The sequence below is a fragment of the Manis pentadactyla genome, chromosome 4 (assembly GCF_030020395.1).
Source record: "Manis pentadactyla isolate mManPen7 chromosome 4, mManPen7.hap1, whole genome shotgun sequence".
In the NCBI taxonomy this organism is placed as follows: domain Eukaryota; kingdom Metazoa; phylum Chordata; class Mammalia; order Pholidota; family Manidae; genus Manis; species Manis pentadactyla.
In genome coordinates, this window is record NC_080022.1 from 14,212,831 (window position 1) to 14,232,860 (window position 20,030).

The 20,030-nt window shown below is 49.8% G+C and overlaps 2 protein-coding genes and 1 long non-coding RNA gene across 6 annotated transcripts in view; all 3 read right to left on the minus strand.

Annotated features, from left to right (window-relative positions):
• TMCO4 (transmembrane and coiled-coil domains 4) overlaps positions 1–3,621 on the minus strand; it is an 86,628-nt gene extending 83,007 nt beyond the window's left edge. For 2 of the 4 annotated variants that reach the window (XM_036914485.2, XM_036914487.2), the window contains exon 1: positions 3,435–3,620. The gene's annotated coding sequence lies outside the window, so the exon portion shown is untranslated. Of the gene's footprint in view, positions 1–3,434 lie in introns of all 4 variants that reach the window. The other 2 variants (XM_036914483.2, XM_057499795.1) reach the window with 2 other exon arrangements.
• A 4,366-nt stretch (positions 3,622–7,987) lies between these two features.
• On the minus strand, positions 7,988–11,811 carry LOC130683648 (uncharacterized). The gene is made up of 2 exons (XR_008997534.1): positions 11,443–11,811; positions 7,988–8,531 (listed from the first exon to the last, which is right to left on the minus strand). It is a non-coding gene; the product is annotated as an uncharacterized LOC130683648 (long non-coding RNA).
• A 2,460-nt stretch (positions 11,812–14,271) lies between these two features.
• On the minus strand, positions 14,272–17,396 carry RNF186 (ring finger protein 186). The gene is made up of 2 exons (XM_057499798.1): positions 15,373–17,396; positions 14,272–14,487 (listed from the first exon to the last, which is right to left on the minus strand). Exon 1 carries the CDS (start codon positions 17,181–17,183, stop codon positions 16,488–16,490), a length of 696 nt encoding a protein of 231 aa, XP_057355781.1. The 5' UTR covers positions 17,184–17,396; the 3' UTR covers positions 14,272–14,487; positions 15,373–16,487.
• Positions 17,397–20,030: the final 2,634 nt, after the last annotated feature.

A 20,030-nucleotide genomic window follows, 5' to 3' on the forward strand; every position in this document is an offset into this window, starting at 1 on the left:
CTGTCATGATCCCATTTCAGCCTCACAAAAAACCATAAGAGAAAGAGACCACCACTGTTCCCAATTTACAGATGTGAAAACTGAGGCTTATAGAGGTAAAGGCCATACAGCTGGCAAACGGCAGCAGGATGCACCCCCAGGCCTGTGTCACTTCAAACCCTAAGTTCTTCCCACTTTTCTAAAGGGGCTCAGGGGCTTCCATGAGCCTTCCTGGGTTTGTCCAGCTATAGTGGGGCCTGCTGCCTCTGAAGGCCCCAGGCTTCATCTGGGTATAATGGCTGGTTGCTTAGGTGCCAGCCTCCCTGACAAGGAGGGTCATGGTGACAGGGGGTGAGGCTTCCCCTGCAACTTGTCAGCAGAAACAGCAATCTCACCCCCCAACCCCCATGTGACTCTTCTTTATTGAATTTGCTACCACCTATCAATGGATTACAGGTTTGTTTCATGGTCTCGCTTCCTCACTGGAGAAAGCTCTAGAGGGCAGCAGCTTTTGTGTTGAGTTTCCTGATGTATCCTAAACAGGGCCTGGCAGGGTGGGTGCTCAATCCCTGTGCATTGAATGAATGAATGAATGAATGAATTCACTACCCCACAACTGAGTGATGACTTCTGCATTATTTTTTGATGAAGACAATAGAGTTTTTATATAAAGCGAGGTCCCCCTGTTTGCTCAAGAGCTACTCCAAAAGGTAGAGTTCATTACCAAGCACCTCAAAGCAAACTGAGACCAGTCTTGGAAGTCATGGGGGTTCACAGGTGGGGTGGTGTACAGGACAGAGGCAGAAGTTAATTCTAACAATGACCATACTAACTCCCCCCTGAGCCACATCTCCCACATACCTGGAATGCCTTGTAGCCTGTAATATTGGGATAAGTCTAGGTTGGGATCAGATCTGAAGGATGAGGAGGTATTAATCTGGAAAAAGGGAGACAAGGGAGAGGGACGGATCTGCAAGAGCACGTGCAAAGTCCCTGAGGAGGGAGGGAGCAGTGTGCCTCAAGCACAGAGGGCAATAGATAATGTGGTCTGAGATGCCACTGCGGGTGTTGGCCAGGCAAATGTGAGGCCCAGATTGTGAAGGGCCTTGGGGTCCATATCAAGGTTTTTGTTCTTTACTGGAGAAAATGGGAAGCCATAGCAGGGTTTTCAGCAGACGATGGTACAACTGGATTGGTCCAGCTGCCAAGTGGAGGATGGCTAAGTAGAAAGTGGATTGGATCGCCCTCCAGCCCCCTTCTGCCCACTGTAACACATTTAAAGCAGTAAGCCTCCTACCTCATCTGCAGCCCCTTTATAACATGGAGCGGTATTTACAAAACACACGGGCCATAAAGGACATAGCGACAAAAAGCTAATGACATTTCTCAGGCCCTGTGTGTGTGGGCCCAGGTGGTGGCTCCTGTCTGTGCAGCCTAATGGCACTATTGCAGGGAGAGATGGTTCCAGGCTCAGAAGCGATTCTCTAGGCCCCGACCTTCATATGCAGCCTACTCTGCTAACTGTGCCCATCCTGGGTCTTGTGGCTAAAAAGGACAAAGGCACCCGGGGTACCAGACATGAGAGTCCTTTGTGGCTTCAGTGCCTTTCTTCCTCATGACAACCTTTGAGACAGGTATTTTACAAATGAGGAAACTGAGGTGCAGAGAGGTCATGCATCTTGTCCAAGATGGCTTCGTTAGGAAACCACAAAGCCCGGACCTGAGCCCCCATCTGTCTGATGCTGTACACGTGCCTGCATGGTTTGTAAAAGCTAAAATGCTGACTGTGACACAAACACTCCATTTCCAGAACAGGGCAGGGGGCGTCAGCCACCCTGCCTGGAACTCAGTCCTCCACCCACTCTCCTGCCTGAAACTCAGCACCCCCCATCTGTGTCTCTTACTATTTTCTACTGAGAGCAGTAACAGGTTATCAACAGGGACATTGGAGCCTCTAAATAAATATGCTCCAAATAAATATACCTTTGCTTAGGCCTAAATTGGCAGAGCCTCTGATACAGGCCACATTTTGGATCGTGTTTAGCATTTACAAGATATTATGACATAGTATCAACACCACTACGAGGTATTATGACCCCTGATGCATGATAAAGAAATAGAGGCCCAGAGAGGTGGAGTGACATGCCCAAGGTCACACAGCTATGAAGTGACAGGGCCAGGTTTCCAGACTCTGAGGGTAGTTTAGGGCTTCCTTTGGAGCACTCTTTACCCACCTAGCCCCTCCCCCACAAAGCCCTGGGGAGTAGGGGAGAGGGCTCAGGCTGGCTGAGGACCACGAACGAGGTCCCCGAGGCCCTGAAGCTGTGAGGTTTGGTCTCTCTCTGCCCTCTTCACTAATTCACAGTAGGAAGATTCCAAAGTCCTTTCTTCCCTGCAGTCTTTCTCCTAGGGACTGATGGGCAGTTTTGTCCCATTCTCTGGAGTGTGCTCCCTGAGGCAACACTTGTTCTGTTCACTGCTGTATTCTCAGTGCCTAAACAGTGCACGCATGGGCAGCTGGTAGGTGTGCAACCAATATTTATTGAGTGAATGGGAATGGATGTCCCTAGGCATAAAGGGGTTTCATATTTTCTGCAGTGTGATGAACACTGAATTAGGGGAAGAGAACTGTTAACTCCAGCTTTGTGTTGAGGGGTCACCTCTAGGCCAAGAGCCTGAGTCGAGCTGGGCTGTCCTCCCTGTGACCAGGGCAGGGCAGAAAAAGGACTCCGTGAAGTGCCAGGCACCAGGTCAGGCTCTGGAATCGGGTAACCCAGGTTCCTATCCTCATCTCCTTCCTAGGGGTGTGGTCTGGGGAACCACTTCATCTCTCTGAGCCTCAGTTTACCCAGATGTAAAATCCCCCCAAAAGTCGGTAGCAGTTCTTCCTCTACCGGGCAGCTGGCGGAGGGGACAAGGCCCTCCCGTAACTGGGGGCCTGGCTTTCTTCAGGAGGGCATTCCCAAACCGCACTCTCACTTTGGGTGTCTGCTGTGAGCTCTGAGGGCTCTCGGAGCAAGAAGGGCGGGCCTGCGGGTGACGGAGGGCTTCCCCACCGTGCGTGGAGGGGCCACGTGCGTGGGACGGGGAACGAGGGGAAGCCTAGGGACCCTGGGTGACCGTGACCGAGTCCCTTCCCCTCCCCGGGCCAGAGCACCGTCCTCACTTATCACGGGAGAGGCTAGGTGACCTCCACTGCCTCGGAGCCCCAGGCTGGGAGGCAGAAGACGCCGAGAGCTCCGCCCGGCCTCAGTTTCCCCGTCTGCCGCCCCACGTGGCTTCTGGGGACACTTCTGGCTCTGAAAGAAAAGGAGCCACCAGCAGGCAGCCGGGCTCTGGGTAGGCAGGGCTGGGGAGCGGAGGGCGGGGCGGGGAGCAAAGGGCCCGGGACGGCGGCGGGGAGCGGCCCGGCGGGGGGACCATGGCCCTTGGCCCCACTGCCCGGGGCCCCTTACCTGGCGGCGGCGGCGGCGGCGGCGGCGGCGGCACGAGGCTCGGCTCCTCCCGCGCACCCCGCCCTCCCGCCGCCGGGCTGTCCTGCGCCGGCCGGGCTGGTCCCGCCGCCCGCGCAGCCAGCCCTCCGCCCGGCCCCTCCGCAGCGTCCCGAGCGGCCTTCCGGTCCCGGCCCGCGGGCTGCGCGGCCCCACCCGGCTCGCCCGGCTGCCACCCTGCGACTGGGGCGCGGCGTCAGGAAGTGACGGGCCCACCGCGGCGCGAAACCCGGTTTGTGGGTGCCTGTCCTCCAGGAAGCGCCAGCGAGGGCCCTTCCTGGCTCGTCTGCAGAAAGCTGCCAGCAAGGGCCCCGGGTCCCGGAGGGGAGGGCCCCAAAGCCACTTGGATGGAAATCTTCAAGTGAAACATGTAAGATCGCAGAGCCAGCCGCAGAGACAGCCTTTCCGCATGTCCACACAGCACTTTGAAGCTGAAGTGTGCGGATGTCCACGCTCGCCCCGATCCTCCCAGTTTCTTCTTGGCTAAGCTTGGTCCAGTCTCAGGGCCTTGGCGTTTAGGGTTCCCGTGCCTGGCACTCTGCTGCCAGACCTTCTTTTTCCCCTGTGTGTGTCCAGCTTTCCATTCCTGTCTCTGGGATGGCACCTGGAAGTCTTCCCTGACCACCTGCATGTGCGGTCATTGAACATTTACTGAGCACCTACTGTGTGCCATATGCCATTCTAAGGGCAGGGGAATCTCACACCAGGCTTCCAATCTATTCTAATCATCATATTTATCACTTCATGGAATTATTTTATTTTCCTGTTTGCAGTGTATTGTCTCCCATCCCCACTGGAATTTAAAGGTCTTGAGAGTGGGCATATCAACTGCCTTGTCCTCTGCAGTGTGCCTGGCCCCAGGGACTGTGCCTGGCACTTGGTAAGATTTAGTGATTGCATGAATGTATCTTACCTAGCAACCCGGTGAATTCTCATCACACCCATTCTACAGGACAGTAAACTGAGGCTCAGGCCCAGGCTGTGCAGAAGCCACAGAACTAGTGAGGGCCAGAGCCACTGGATTATTGTGGCCACAAAAGTTGCTCTTTCTTCTGGTTAAGACTGCCCAGGACCATGAATGGAAGAGTCACTGGACAGGGTCAGAGACCAGCTTCCACTGCACAGCCTGTGACTCATGTCCCTTGTGGAATGCTCTAGGCCTCCATCTCCTTATCTCCCTTCTGGCCAATCAAGACCAAGAAGAGCAGCCCTACCTACCTACAAGGCTATGGTGAGGGCCAAATGAGTTCATAGAGTGCACCTTCGGAGCAGAGGGGGTTATTTCTGAGCATATGGGCCTTGTCAAGATGGAATATGAACCACCATGTGGAAGTGGATGCCAGCAGAGAGCCTCCAGCCAGACCTCCTTCACTCAGTGTCTGCAGGCCCTTTCCAGCCACATTGGCTTTGCTGAACCAGGCACCGCTCTGGACAATGGTTTTGTTCTCCTCTAATTCGGTTAGAGACCCTGCGTTGAACACTCTTGACTCTGGGCATTGGATCCAGTTACAGCCATGCCCACTGCCTGCCCCTCACCCCAGTCACCCCCACTGAACGGCACATAGGACTTCATCCATGATCAAGGCTACAGGTAGGAAAGGTGGAGAAAATATGTTTACTGCTCTGGTGTATGCCCTTGAAACTTTTGAGGTTTGATGTTGGACACTGAAGAATTTACTTTCTTCATCTGTAAAAGAAGGACAATTATGACCTCCACAATCTTCAAGGGTCGTCATGAGGATTAAATGATGATATAGAGGTAAAGCATTTAGAGCAATGTGTAGCACATAGGACATGCTCGATAAAATTATCTGCTATTATTCTCAGCAAAGGACATTTCTACTGAGGTATCTTCTATCAGCTCCTCCCAAAGGAATATTTAGGATCTTTTGCTGGAAGGAGAACCCTTTTCATAACCATTTACTAATTTAACCAGGGTTTATTGAGTAGCTAGGGAGGTTCTAGGCATTGTGGGTACAGCCAGGGAAAGAACCAGGGTATTTTCAGCAAAGCCATGGAGCTTACACTCTAGTTTGCAGGGGAGGGGAGACAGACGATAACCAAACAAATAGCTGCTCTATCAGGTAGTGGTAAGTGTTACAAAGAAAAAGTAAAGCAGGGGTAGGGGACCCCTGGAAGGGGGTGCTATTGCAGGGGTCAGGGAGGCTTGCTGGGGACATCTGAGGTGAGAAGAAGCCAGGTTATGTGTCTGGTACAGACAGAGGAAGCCAGCAACTGCAAAGGTATTGAGGGGGAAAGTGGCAGACACTTTCAAGGAAAAGGCCAGAAGGGAGAGAGCTCTGCAAGAGGAGCTGATGAGATGAGATGAGAGGCCATGGGGGCCAGATCACTGAGGGCTTTATAAAAAGGTTGATACTTCAGCCTTGGGTCGCCAGATTTAGCAGATGAAATTACAGGACACCCAGTTACATTGGAATTCAAATACACAATGATTAATGATTTTTTAGTATGGGTATATCTTCCCTGGGACAGACTTATACTGAAAAATGATTTATTGTGTATCTGAAATTCCAATGTAACTGGGTGACCTATATTTTTCCTGTCAACCCAACTTGGGTCCTACCCCCAGAGATTCTGATTTTGTTGGTTGGGGGTTGGGCCAGGCATAGGTATTGTTCACAAGCTCACCAGGTTATTTCTAATGCATGTCCAGTGTTGGGAGCCACTGATGTAAGGGGTTGTCTGTGGCTTTTATTGTGTGTGGTATGGAGAGGTATAGAGGGTTTGGGACAGTGATGTGACCTGATCTCACCTTTTAAAAGGATCCCACTGGCTCTCTGGAGGAAAAGGGAGAAGAGTGGACACAGGCAACTGGTTAGGAAGTTGTTGCAACAGTGCAGGCTGGGGAAGGGGCCTGTGTCTGTGGAGAGCCTACTCTCGGCTAGGCACAGTGGAAGTATACCATGGAGACGTAGGTTCCTGGGTCCCGCCCCAGGCCTACCCAATTTAGAATTTCCCAAGGTTATGGAAGTCTAGGGATTTTTATTTTCAACAAGTTCCCCTGGTGATTCTGATGATCACTCAGATTTGGAACAACTAAATGACTGGATTCAATTCTCCCAGAAGGTATAGAAGTAGCCATGAATACTGTTTAGAGAGCATTATCCTCGTGGCCGGCTCTGTGTGCTTTCCATGCATACTTATTATCATTTAATCCTATTTGCAGTCTATACTATTATTAGCCCCATATCACACATAAGAGACCTGAGGTTCAGGCTAAATAACTTGGCCAGATTCACCAAACTACAAGGTGGCAGAACCAGGGTTTGATCCCAGATCTGGCTGATTCTGTCAGCCATCCTCTCATTGGCTGAAGTATTAAAATAGTTTCAAAGATATGTAGATGGGTTTCGGATCATGGATCCCCAGCTGCAGGAGGCTCCTTGTCTGTGTCCCATAGATATCTTTCCTTCTGGGATGTAGGTGGGGACTGGCCTGGCCTGGATGTTTGTTGACAGGAACTGAATTCTGGGGGTATTGTCACTGAAGGTAGCCCCACATCCCTCCTCATAAATTATCAGTATGATGCCATTATGCTGAACGTGCGACCAAATAACCCAGGGTCATTTATGGTCATTTCTCTCCTAATAGTGCTTGGAAACAATGCTCAGAGCTCTTGTGGGGATGGACTGGACAAACCTTCAGAAGGGGGCCACGGTGGAGGGCTGTTTGTGGCTTGTGGTTACCGTAGATACAATTTCCCTGCTAAGTAATCTTATTTGTGTTTCCAAGGCATCTTTGACCCAAATATCTAAATACCTGTTTGTTAATTGAGCCAGCTAATTGGACCACTGGCTGGTACAATTAATTGGAATTGGCTAAGTTAAGTGGCAGGGGCTTGGGGTAAAGGCCACTTGGGCTAATATTTCCCCCCATTGTTCCTGTGTGTTGGGTCATACTTTTGGAGCCCTCTGCCTTACGTCTTACACACAGGCTTGGGTGATGACTTCTCCCTGCTTGTTATTTATGAATGCTTTGCACTTGTTCTGCCTGATGTTTTCTAATGCATGAGACCCGTATCACTAGTGGTACATGAGATGTCTTAGGCTGGTGCATGCATTTGCCTCAGATTGCCTTGGATCATATACATGAGAAAGTTATTTCCTTTGAACGGTGTCGAGAACACAGTTTAATGCTATTGAATCTTTTTTTTTTGAGGTACAATTTTTATTTATTTTTTTATAAATTACTAATCGAGGCCATTATTTAAACTCATATTTAAACCAGTTTTCTTTGTGACTTACAGGTTCACGGAGTTCTTACAAATGCAATACAGAATTGTTACCTGAGAACCATATATCCTTCATCCTGTTTCCCCAGTGTTAACACCTTATAGAATCATGGTACATTTGCCAAGACTAAGAAATCAATATTGGTACATTACTACTAACTACAGAATAGACTTTATTCACTGGCTTTTCTAATGTCCCTTTACTGTCCAAGAACACAACCCAGGATTGTACTTAGTGTTATTTATTTTTTATTTTCAATATTGATTTCATTTTAAAATCTTTTTATTACTTTCTATAATGGCAAGCGTTCCTGTCTTTTTAAAATTTATAATGGTGATCTATTTCTTTTTAAAACATTAAGCAAAGAAAAGTGAGATTAGTTTTATAAAACAATAATAGTAAAAGTGGTATCCATATATGGCAAAAAATTGTCCATTTCCTCTGGGTTGACTTCACCCATAGGAAAAGCCTCCCCATCAGCTGGCAGAGTGGTCACCAGCCAGATGGGTGGCCTTCCAGCCAGACTGGTTTCTCTCACTGGGCATTAGAATGTATATTTCCATTAGAATGGCTGGCCACTGCTGTATCGAATGCTGACCAACATAGTGGTCATCATGACACTGATTTATGGAACATAAAATCCAGAGGTAGGTAGTTCCAGAGTTGACTCAATAGTTCCATGATTGAGCAAGGACCTGAGCTCTTTCTGTCTTCCGTCATCACAGCACGTTGGCTGCTGTCCTTTGCTGTGTCAGCCTGTGGTCCACGAATGGCTCCCTAAGTGCAAGCATCTTTCAGCAGTTATGTTCTGAAACAGAAAAAAAGAAACAGGGAGTGCTCCTCATGAGCCTTTCCTCTTGGGTTTCTCTCCCCCAGTCAGGGTGGGAATGATTTCCCAGAAGTCCCCCTTGCTGGGAACAGATGTCTGGATCACATGACCACCCATGGCTGCAAAGGAGTCTGGGAAAGCAAAGGTAAAGGGGACTAGCTCAAATACCCATGGGCAGGAACAGACCACTCAACATTGCAGAACTCAGAATGAGAACACAAATAAACAAAACATGTCCTAACCTTCCAACCTGACAGATACGCCCTCTAACCACATGGAAGATCAGGTGTGACTTTAGAATCCTTCAACTCCTCAGAGTTCTTGCCAGGATGTGGCCGCTGGCTCCCTGCCCATCTTCCCTCTCTTCCCATCCCCAGTTCCATCCTGTACCATGTGAGGCCTCGCACATAGGTGCGTGGATGCTCCAGCCCATGCTTCCAAGTCCTGTCTTCTCCTCCTACAAATTGCCTCCTATTGGACCCTCAAACTTGGAATATGGTACTGGCTATACCCTTGGGAGAAAAGTCAGGGAAGAGGCTCGCTCCTGCAGGCTGGGAGTGGGCTTGGGGCTGTTTGGACAGGGAATATTGGGGTACCAGGTACCCAGAGTGTGGGCTTAGGTGTGCACATCTTTTTGGCCTTATAGACCCTCCCCTCTTTGGGATGGCCATGGCTGGAGGAGGGCCCAAGTGAGGCCCTCCAAAGGATGGGGCCCAGAGCAGAGACTGCTCTGGGCCAGTATTGACTGGGCACATTGCTGCACAGACAGAATCAGGGTCCCCTTAAGGCAGAAGGTGGAATGGCTGTTGAGCAGGCAGCTCTCAGTGTCTGCCCTAGTGAAAGCTCAGTGGTACCAGTGGTCTTATGTCTTATTAACCCTCCCCTTCCTAGGGCCTAACCCAATGCCTGGTATATGATAGGTGCTCAGTAAATACTTATTGAATGATTGAATGGAAGAATATCACTATTAGTCCTGTTTGAAACTGTCCTGCCTCCCCCTTACACTGGGATGGATGCTGTTGGAGGCCAGAGTCTAGAAGGGAAGCCCCGAGGGAGTGTGTTCAGGGTACAGGCAAAGCAATAGCCCAGAACTTTCCTAACCTGCTCACCTCCAGTGGACACAATCTTTTTTGTGCACACAGACACTTCCCCCTCAGGGTCTGCCATTGAGGGTCTGCCGTTGTTCTTCCGGAGTTCCAGGACTGCTAGGTACCTCTGCTCACTCCTGTGCCAAGTGTTTCCCATGCAGTAGTGGACCTCAGCAACCGGGTGTATGGCTCTCTCTGCTACCAGGCCCACCCATTTCTCCCTGCTCCCCCAGGCAAATCCCCGACTCACACAGGTCCACTCTCTGCCCCTGGGTATGCTTTGTCCTTTCTGGCTTCCATGTTTTTCTCACACTATTCCTGCGGCCTGCAAAGCCCTTGTTCACCCCATTCTTTCTGGCTATTCAAATAAAACCCTTGCCCAAAGGGCCAGCCAGTTCCCATAGCCTTCCTGAGGCTTGCCTTGGCTGCCCAGACACCCTAGGGTCTTCCTTAGGAGTTCACACAGGCCGTGTCCTGCCCTGGGGCACTCTTCCATTAAACAGTCAACAGAGGTCATAGGCCTTATCGAGTGCCAGGTCTTTTGTTGGGGAAAGAACGAGGAGGTATAGGAATTCTCTGGATAGGTAGCTTTTTTAAAGGAGGGACATTAAAGGATATGACAGGTGACCTCATGGGCAGGCAGGATAGGAATGGCAAACACCGAGACTGGGGATTTTGGAAGCCAGGACCTGAGACTCATCTCTTTGCCTCTCAGAGGCCATGTGGCCTCCTTCTGCCTCTCCATGAGTATCGGTTTCATTAGTCACTCGCATCCAGCATCCTGCCTTTGACATGCATGGGGCTCCACATCCACTCCCCAGCTTGCACGCTGTGTGACCCTGGAACTCGAGCATGAACAAATGAGTCAGGGCTCCTGTCCTTGCAAGTGAAACAACCCAATCAAAGCAGTTTAAGGAAAGAAAGGGAGTTTACTGACTCATGTAACTATTGAAAAATGTGGAGAAAGTCAGGTTTCAGGGATGGCCAGATATAGGCACTCAATATCATTAGGAACTTCTATCACTAGGTTCAACTTTCCTCTGGGTTGACTTCACCCATAGAAAAATCCTCCTGTTGGGCTAGCAAGATAGTCACCAGAAAGTCTAGATAAACATTCTATCAGCCTAGCAACACTGGAGGAACACACACTTCCCCCACGTAGCTCCAGGAAGATTCCTGGGTAGAGCTGTCATGAGCATAGCCTTGAACCAAACCCTGTACCCAGGGGGCATGAGGCTTTGCTTGGTAGGTTTGGAACACATGCTGCCCCCATGAAAGATGAATGTGGAATGATTACCATCAGAAGCCGCCTGGACTGAGATTGGGCAGGGAGGAGGCAGGCTCCTCAAAGAAAGTCCCAATCAGGTTGGACGTTCGCTGCAATAGGGGTTGGGACTGGCTCACCACCTGCTGATCATGTAAGTTCTCTTAGAGTGATGACTACTGTCTGTCTGCTCAGTGCCCCTCTTTCTTCTGCAAATAGCAACCTCCTTGATTAGAAGTCCTTCTCCTCAGCAATCAGAAGGCTCTTTTCTTCTGCAAATTGACTCCAGGGAAGGACCTCTGGCTGGATGTCTTTGAAGAATTAAAGATTATTTCTTCTGAGGGTTATGAGGCCAAAAGAGTGGAGATTAGTCTCATTGGATGGCGGCTGGCTTGAGATCCAATACCATCTTTCCAGTCTGACTCCACATCTGAGCAGAGCCAACCAGGGCACTACCCTTCTGGGCCTGACATCAGGGCGAGGTGCCTCTCTGGAGGGTTGGGAGTGAGGCTGTCTGACCTGTGGCATTGCAGCTTACCTGGACTTTGGAGGCGCCAAGGCTCATGATGGAATTTTTCAGCAACCAGAGGCCTGGACAGTTCCTAATTAAGTCAGGAGTATTGGTTGCAAGCAACAGAAACCAATTCTAGCTATCTAATGGGAAAACAAGGTTAATTGTAGGGAAGGAACCTGACGGTTCACCGAATCAACCAGGGGCTCAAGGACCACAGCTGTGGGGACCATCTGGTCTGCTCCTTATGCTGCCACATTCAAACATTCATTCTTCCTTTATCACTAACTCCAGATTCAAAGTTCTGGCAAAAGTCATGTGACCTATACCATGTGACTGCCCCAGATGAAATGGGGAGATGGTAGAGGAAGGTTCAAGAGTTGGTGTAGTGGTTGCTGGTGGAGCTCTCCCTTCAAAAGAATGACCACTGGGCAATTTCCTCAGAAAGAGAGATGGGGGGCCACCAGGAGAGGGACACTGAATGTAAGATATTCAAAAGGAAATCCACTGTAGTTCTGTTCTCCTTGAGGAAACAGGCTCTTATGGTGGGTACCTCAAATTCCCTAAATGACAAGCTTGCCTGCTTGTCAGTGCAGACAGGCTGCTAAGAAGCAGTGAGGGAAATACAGACATAGCTTTGGATTCAGTTGGTTCAAAATCTGCTACCTTACTCACTCACTTGAGACGTCAGTCAAGTGCATTAACACCTTGGGTTCTAACTTTTTAATCTGTGAAATGGGGATAGTAATTCAGTAATTCCCATACGATTGTTACAAAGATCAAGGATAATTTCGGAGCTGTGGTCACTGATTGCAACTACATCTCTGACATTTTGGACACTTTTGGGGGGCATCACAGTGCTTCTCTGAGGCTCAATTTCCCAACCACAAAATGGAAGAAGTATGACCTAGTTTTGGGAGTTCATCAGACTTGATTTTGAGCCCCATGTTCGCACTACAAGCTGCAAAACTCTGGGTGAGTTAGATGAACTTGAAGTAGCCCAGCTAAGGGGCGTGGGGCAAGCACAGACACAGGGATAGGTGCTGTTGGTCTAGGGCTGCCGTGACAAGGTGCCGTAAAGCGAGTGACTTGAACAACAGTTCTGGAGCCTAAGAAGTCCCAGATCTTGGTACTGACAGGGTTGGCCCCTGCTGAGGGCTCTGAGAGAGAATCCATCCCATGCCTCTCTCCTAGCTTCTGGGTGTTTGATGGCCATCTTTGGCATTCCTCGGCTTGTAGAAATGTCACCTCCATCTCTGCCTTCATCCCCACATGGTGTTCTATGTGTCATCACGCTGTCTTCTCTCTCTACATGTCTGTCTCTGGCTGCACATTTCCTCTTTTTATAAGGACAGCAATCATATCAGATTAGAACCCACTCTAATGACCTCATTTTAATTTGATTATCTCTGTAAAAACCCTATTTCCAAATAAGGCCACATTATGGGGAATAGGGGTTAAGGCTCCAACATATCTTCTTTTAGGGAAGGGGCCACAATTCAACCTATAAGCAGTGTTTAGCATATATTAGCTTTCCTTCCTCATCAAATCAAATTTCTTTCTCAAATAAGATTAAATACCTGGCACAGAGCAGGTCCTCAGTATTTGCTAGATGACTGCATGGGTGGATCTTAGATTCCATGGTGTTCTGAATTCTCTAGGGAACTCTCTACTGACACAAGAAATATTTGATTTCTCTTTGAATGTGTTCTTTGTTGCTACAGCCTGAGAAATTGCAAACAGGTCTTTAATTCCTGGAAATGCTTTCCTGTGCCACAAAAAATTAATTAATTATTCTAGCAAAGGCTGAAAAACTTCCTCCAGGCATTGGAACAGAGGTTCCAACAATGATTAGTGACTGTAATGTGCAAAGAGAAAGTGGCTGTAGGTAATGCCTCAGGTGGGTTCCCATCACCCTCTGCCCCAGGTACCCACTGAGTCAGAAAGCTGTAACTGAATGGGGGAATGCCATCTCTTCTTTACCTTTCAGGTCAGGGGACCTACATATTTTGAGCACTTATGACATGCCAGAAATGTTCCATCAGATACAGCAAAGTGACTCCAAGTCCAAACTCTGGAGTCAGACTCCTGCCATTCACTCCACCACTGACTCACTGTGTGATCTTGAGGAAGTTACTTAACCTCTCTGTGACTCAGCATCCCTGTGGCTAATTTGGGGGTAATAGCACCTACCTTGTAACATATGTGGTAACATGTAATACACTTCACACTGTGCATTCAAGTCATGTTAGTAATTAGTAATTATTGTTATATTGTTGAAGACACTGTTGATGCTGAGGCTGGTAATGGAGGAGGTGAATTCTAGAGCCCAGTTGTTAATAGACCTCTTTATCAATAAGAGTGAATAAAGTAAGATGTGTGTGGCATCCTCCTCCACTTTCTAGGTGAGCAAATGAAGACTCAGAGAAGTTCTGTAACTTCTACCGGTCAGACACTGGTTTCTCCCTCTCACATTCTCTAGTAGTACCGTCTGTCTCCTCTGCTCCCCTCCAGGGTAGCCTGGCTGATATTGGCCTCTGGTGCTTTCTGTCCCCACACTGCCAAGGGCCAGAAGGTGGTTGGGACCAGCATGGCTTCATAGGGGCTGGTAATAGCGTCAGGACATTTTTGCCCAGGGGGTCGGAGGCACACTGGTTGGAGGGTCTGTGCTAACACAGTTCCGTGCTGGGGCACCTGGGGCTGGGTGGTAAAAATCTATGGAAAAGCTATCTCATTTTCATCACTCTCTTTTCTTTCTTTTGAGCATAGACAGCAGGTCCTTGAATTCTCTGGCATCTCTGAGCACCTAACCCCTAGAATTCAGAGGCTCCTGAGGTTGGTTTCCTCTTCTCTCTTGCAAGCTCACAAGCAGTGACCAGTTTCCTGGTTGTTTTGGAACTGCACACAAATGAGGCAGCATGATGGAGCAGAGAGAGCCCTGGAATAATTCCCTGGGGAGTTCTGGTAGTGGCTGGCTGTGCAGCCTTAGGCAGATGAATTTACCTCTCTGGTTCCTCAGTCTCCTCATCAGCAAGATGATCTCTCCGTCATAAAACTCTTGGGAAGATTGAGCTAGAAAATTGTATACAGCAGTTAGTGCAGTGCTTGACACATAGTAAGCAGTCAAACATGCGCCCGCCATTATTATGGTACAAATGGTGTTGCCATTAGCAACTGAAACCTTGGTGGACGTTTTCTTCTTGTTGAAGAGTCCAGGAACTAGATGGACTGGGAGTGGAGGTGGGTGGGGAGAGAATGTTCTTTCCCTGTTCTTCTGGCAACCATCCTAAACTGCACAAACCTGAGCACAGCTCGGGAAATGCCCAGCAGTTCTTGTCATTTACTCATCCTCGGGAGACAGTGTGTTCTGCAGGCCCACTTGGCCTTGGCCTCAGAGCATGAGCACATGCATACCCTCTCCCCGCTACACACACACTCAGAGCCTCAGGAGTTAATAAGACCAATAGCATGGGTGTCACAGAGTTGCTCTGGAAGTACCTTATAAGAAAACAAGGAAGGCATCCACATTTCAAGAACAGCTAATTGCATGCATACATATGTACTTATATTTCGACTTTTCTTTCCATGGCCCTTGTTTCTGTTTCAGGGGCCCAGTGGTGCCCTCAGCTCCTGGGCTTCGGGGATCTCAGGAATAATACAGTTCAACTGGTTCATTTCGGGGAAAGGGAAATTCAGAGAGGCCAAAGGCCTTGCTCAACAACACACAATCACTAGGCCAGGGTCACCCGCTTTGCTCTAGTGCCAGAGTTCTCTTGTCCCTCCCTGACAAAGGTACAGTCGCCCAAATGAACATCCAACCTGCAACTGTCATCCTAGCAGGAGGAAAAGGGGGGCCAGGGAGGGACAAAGGATTGTGCCCAGTGAGCCCCTTGAGATTTTTCAAGTCTGCTTCTCAGCTATGGGCCCTTTGGAAGAAAGCAAGGTGTCGTCTCCCACCTTCCACTCCTCTGTATCCCCCACAGGTTCCCCCTGGCTGAGGCCTGACTCTGACAACTGCGGAAGATCATCCTCTCCGGCAGAAGCCTCTTCTGTGTTATGGGGGCAGAAATGGTCGATAGAAGACACAAAAGCTTTTCAATGACCGTGACTCTTGGGGCAAAGCGGGAAAGGTGGAGTTATCAGAGAGGACCGTTGCATTTATGGGCCTCTTATCTTTATGACAAAAGCACACTTGGAACTGAGATGTAATAGTAAGGGAAGCAACACCCATAAAGATTTGGTTCTGCAGTGTGGACTGTGCAGCTGATGAATAGTTGGACTTATTGTGGGGAGAAGTCCTTGTAACCCTGAGATTCTCTAAGTCAGGTCTCGATGGTGTAGAGCTGGGAAACACTGGAAGTCTGCTGGGAGCAATTCCCAGACCCACCCGCATCCTCTCCACCCCTCCCCGACTCTCCCAACTAAATGTGGACGTCCCCTGCGGCATCTCAGGTGTTCTCTGCATGAGTTCTCTCTCTCTCTCTCTTTCTCTGTCTCTCTCCGTCCCCAGGGACCACTCAGTGGGAGACCCAAATCACTGGACCTTTGGCAAGGTGGGATGGGCACCAGACGGGGAGCACAGGACAACTTCCTGTGGGCTCCAACTTCCCGGGAGAGAAAATGTGCGACAGCCAGAAATATGAACAAACTGTCCCAAATCCAAAAACCGAACCAAAACACAGCAAGAAAACAGAATCGGCTACAGAAGTTGCGAAAAAGGAGTCCTCATTCTATTTGTTCTGCAATAAAGTCATCAGGCATATAAAGGAAAACCAGAAACATCAGAATAAAAGTAACAGGAGGCCCCCGTTTGCAGCGTTCAAGTAATTTGTGCCTCCTTCCCCATGCCAGACGGTGCAGGTGCTCTATACCATGGGCAGGCTAAGTCTATCATCCATGTGCATAGTTCTTGACCCAAGATGGCCATTCTGGCTTTGCTTGCAGGTCCAGCTGGCATTTCACCTCCCGAGGGAGCCAGGCAGTTTATAGCCCCTGTCCCTTACCCTGTTCACAGTGAGAGTAACGAGGCCCACGAGGCAGGAGGCATGGCAGCGGCTGCCTGGCCAGAGCACTCAGGCAATGGAGGAGATCTCACTGTGTTTATGCTCCCTGCACAGGAGAGTCCTTGGGGAGGGCCAGCAGCTGCCCTGGCTGCTGGGGTGGCAGCAGAAGATGGTAGACAGCAGCAGGGCCAGTGCGATAATGAAGGTGAGCACCCACTGCATGACCCCCGGGTAGATGAAGGGCAGGATGAGGATAATGAGTAAGACCAGTAGGAGCAGGTGTGCCGCCAGGCGCCGGGCTGCCATGCGATTGGCATTCACTGTGTCCTGCCCATCCTCTCCTACCAAGCTGGGATTCCCTGCTGCCAACACGACAGGATCCGACAGGACCTGAGGACAGAGCCGCACCTCTGGGCATGGCCTGGTCAGCTGCCTCACCACGGCCTCCTGGTCACGCAGGCTGCAGATGAGGCCCCCAGGGATGGTGGTGGCCTTGCGGCACAGTGGGCAGGTGATGGACCACGTGTCATCCTGCACGCACAACAGGAGCTTCAGGCAGACGGCACAGAAGAAGTGCTGGCACCCCAGGAGCTTGGGCAGCCGGGCGCAATTGTAGGGCTCTCTGCACACCAGGCACTCTAGGTCACCGTCTGTTAAGCCACAGTGCCCCCCAGCAGGGCTCGCTGTGTTGATGGTGACGGCTCCTGTGGAAAAGGGCTGGGGCTGCTGCGGGACGGGCCGCCGCGGGACCTCAGTGCAGGCCATTCTGGACACGGGAGCCCGCAGGACGCGGCAGCTCAGGGCCTGGGCATCGGCAAGGGCTGTTTGGCGGCGTTGCTCGACCTACATGGAGTCTGACCTCAGGCTGAGTGTCTCAAGCCTCCTTTTCCTTCTTGTCAAGTGCCTGGTGACAGCAGCTGTCTGGCACCACTCTTCCGGGGCAGCTCAGCTTGTTTCTTGGCTTACGTTGTCCCTTTGGTTATTATGATTTCTTTTCTTGAAACTTAGGGTTAATCAGTAACTCTCAGAACTGGAGACTTTGAGTTGGCTGATAGAAGGGCCAACGGGGGCAGGGCCTGCGGGTGAATCAGGACTTTCCTGTTGGGGCCAGGTGCCTCATGAGTGCCCGTGGGACCATGGCTTGTGAGCTTTGGGGTGTATTAGAATCCCCCCTACCCCGCCACAGCCTTTTAAACTGCAGATCTCTAGGCTCCAAACCCAGAGACTGAGATGCAGTAGGTCTGGATGGATCTAAGAATCTATCTGCCTGGTTAACAAACACCTCCTCATGATTTGTCATGACACAGATGGGCCAGGGAACCCCACTTTGAGGAACACTGCTCTAGCCGGGCATCAGACAACCTACAGGATGTCAGGCAGGAAAGTTTGTGCTCTCAGCACATTTGCAAGTAGGTGGTCTCATGAAGAAGAGAGAAGAGATGGGAAAAGTATTTTGAGTAGAGGGGAAGAAAGCCCAGCAAAACACAGAAAAAGTCAAAGTCACACAGCCCCTGGGTACTTAGTACCTGCCACTGGAGTGCTGTCCTTTAGAGTCAAAAGGTTGTGTTAATAGTTGCCGACTCTCGAGCTTCTCTTTGGCACCCCGCCGTGCACCTCACATACCCGATACGGGCAAACCTTGGAAATTTTACAGGTTCTGTTCCAGACCACCCAATAATGTGAGTATCTCAGTAAGGCAAATCGTATGAGTCTGTGGGTTCCCCAGTGCATACAAAAGTTATGTGTACTCTATACAGTACTCTGTTAGGTGTGCCATAGCATCAAGTCTTAAAAAACGTATAAATATTTGATGGCTAAAAAATGAAAACGTTTGAAATATTATGAGAATTACCAAAACATGACACAGACATGAAATGAGCAAATGCTGTTGGAAAAACGGTACCAATAGACTTGCTTGACACAGGGTTGCCACAAAGTTTCAATCTGTAAAAGAGTACAATTTCTACCAAGTGCAATAAAGTGAGGTATGCCTGTAACGGGTGCCATGTGTTGTATGCTAGACATACTGTGTGCCCAAGTTGTAGGAAGAGCTGCCAGTGATCTGGGCCTGCTTTGAGCCAAGCTCCTGGCCAGAGGTCCTCCTCTGCAGTCTCCCAGAGTCCTGGCAGAGCGATGTAAGGAAGGCACTGCCGAGGCCTGGAAGCGAAGGCAGGGTGTCGTCAGAGCAGGCCTGCTGGCTGCCTGCCAAGGGGACTTCCATGGTGCCAGGACCTTGTGGAATCTACAGCATCCAAGGTCAGGTTCCCAGCCTCATGGGTCCATGAGTTCATTCAATCTTGTCGGTTTGTTTGGAGGCAACTGACCTCCTGGTAGACAACTCAATCTAACAGGACCCATGCAAGGCTAACAGATGCAAACAACATAGCAGATAAGAAAATGTGATCCCCTTACCTTGCTCTGAACATCAGAGGTGGGGTGGCACCACCCACTTCCTCAAAAACTGCCTCCCGCCGTGCCACGTCAAATCCAGAAGGACATGCTGAGCAGTGCTTTGCTGCTCATGGTGCCTGTTGATGTCCACACAGTCCAGCTCTTCTGATTCATCTCTCCCCTACCCCCGGGGGCAGGCACTGCTCTCTTGCTTCACCTTCCCCCTGGGCCTTTAGCGTCTGGAATCCAATTCCCCTCCCTCTGCCCCCCACCATCACATTTTTTTCTCCTCAGCCTTCATCTTGCCAATCAGTTCCTTCTTTCCAGTCTGTTTTCCTCCAGGGCAAATGGAAGGGGTCCTTAGATCTAGCACTGGGCATCTGTTTCTCCTTATGCAGCGACTGGTTCAGACATAGGCATGGGATAGGCCAGGCCAAGCCAAGCCATTGAGATTCAGTTCTGGGACTTCTGTTGAAATTAGTGAGAACTTTCTTGTATTGCTGGCTCCAAGTTAGAGGATGGAACTGTGGATGGTCACTGCCACAGGACCACAGTGTGCAAAGAACCTGCCTGAGAGTGAGGCCAACACAAGAGAAAGATGAGAAGAGAATTAGAAAAAGCCCTGATGACATCGTTTGAATGTCTGGATCCCACCATGCCTCTGTCTTTGGATTTTTTTGATTATGTCAACCAAAAAATCCACCCCCCTTTTTATTCTTGAGCCAGCTCAAGTTGGATTTCTGTCCCTTGCAAGGGAAAGACTTCTGAATAACACAGCAACACATGAAGAAAAGAAGCCTTTATTTGCTGTCTGACACAGGGCCACGCATCGACAAGACAATCAGCCTGTACACGTCCAAGAGTGAACTGATGCCTGGGTGTTTTCTAAGCTAAAAGAGACTCTTTTCTCTGCTTTGACTCACATTATATATGTGTTCACTTGTGTTTGCTGGACTCTCGGAAGGGCTGGGGACAAGAGGAGAAAAAGAAATATGTAGAGCAGTCTTCATTTATAATGAGATAGAGAAAACTGGGTGGACAACACAGTGTAGTCAGCTTGGCCAATGGCCCCTCTCTCTGCCAGCCAGCTCTACACGAAGCCAAGTAATCAGGAAGGCAGCTGGGTGAGGTTCCCAGCAGACCAAGGGAAGCTATTTAGGGTCAGCGTCTAAAGAGTAACCTTTTGATCTTGTTGGGCAACCACCATTAAGAAAATATATT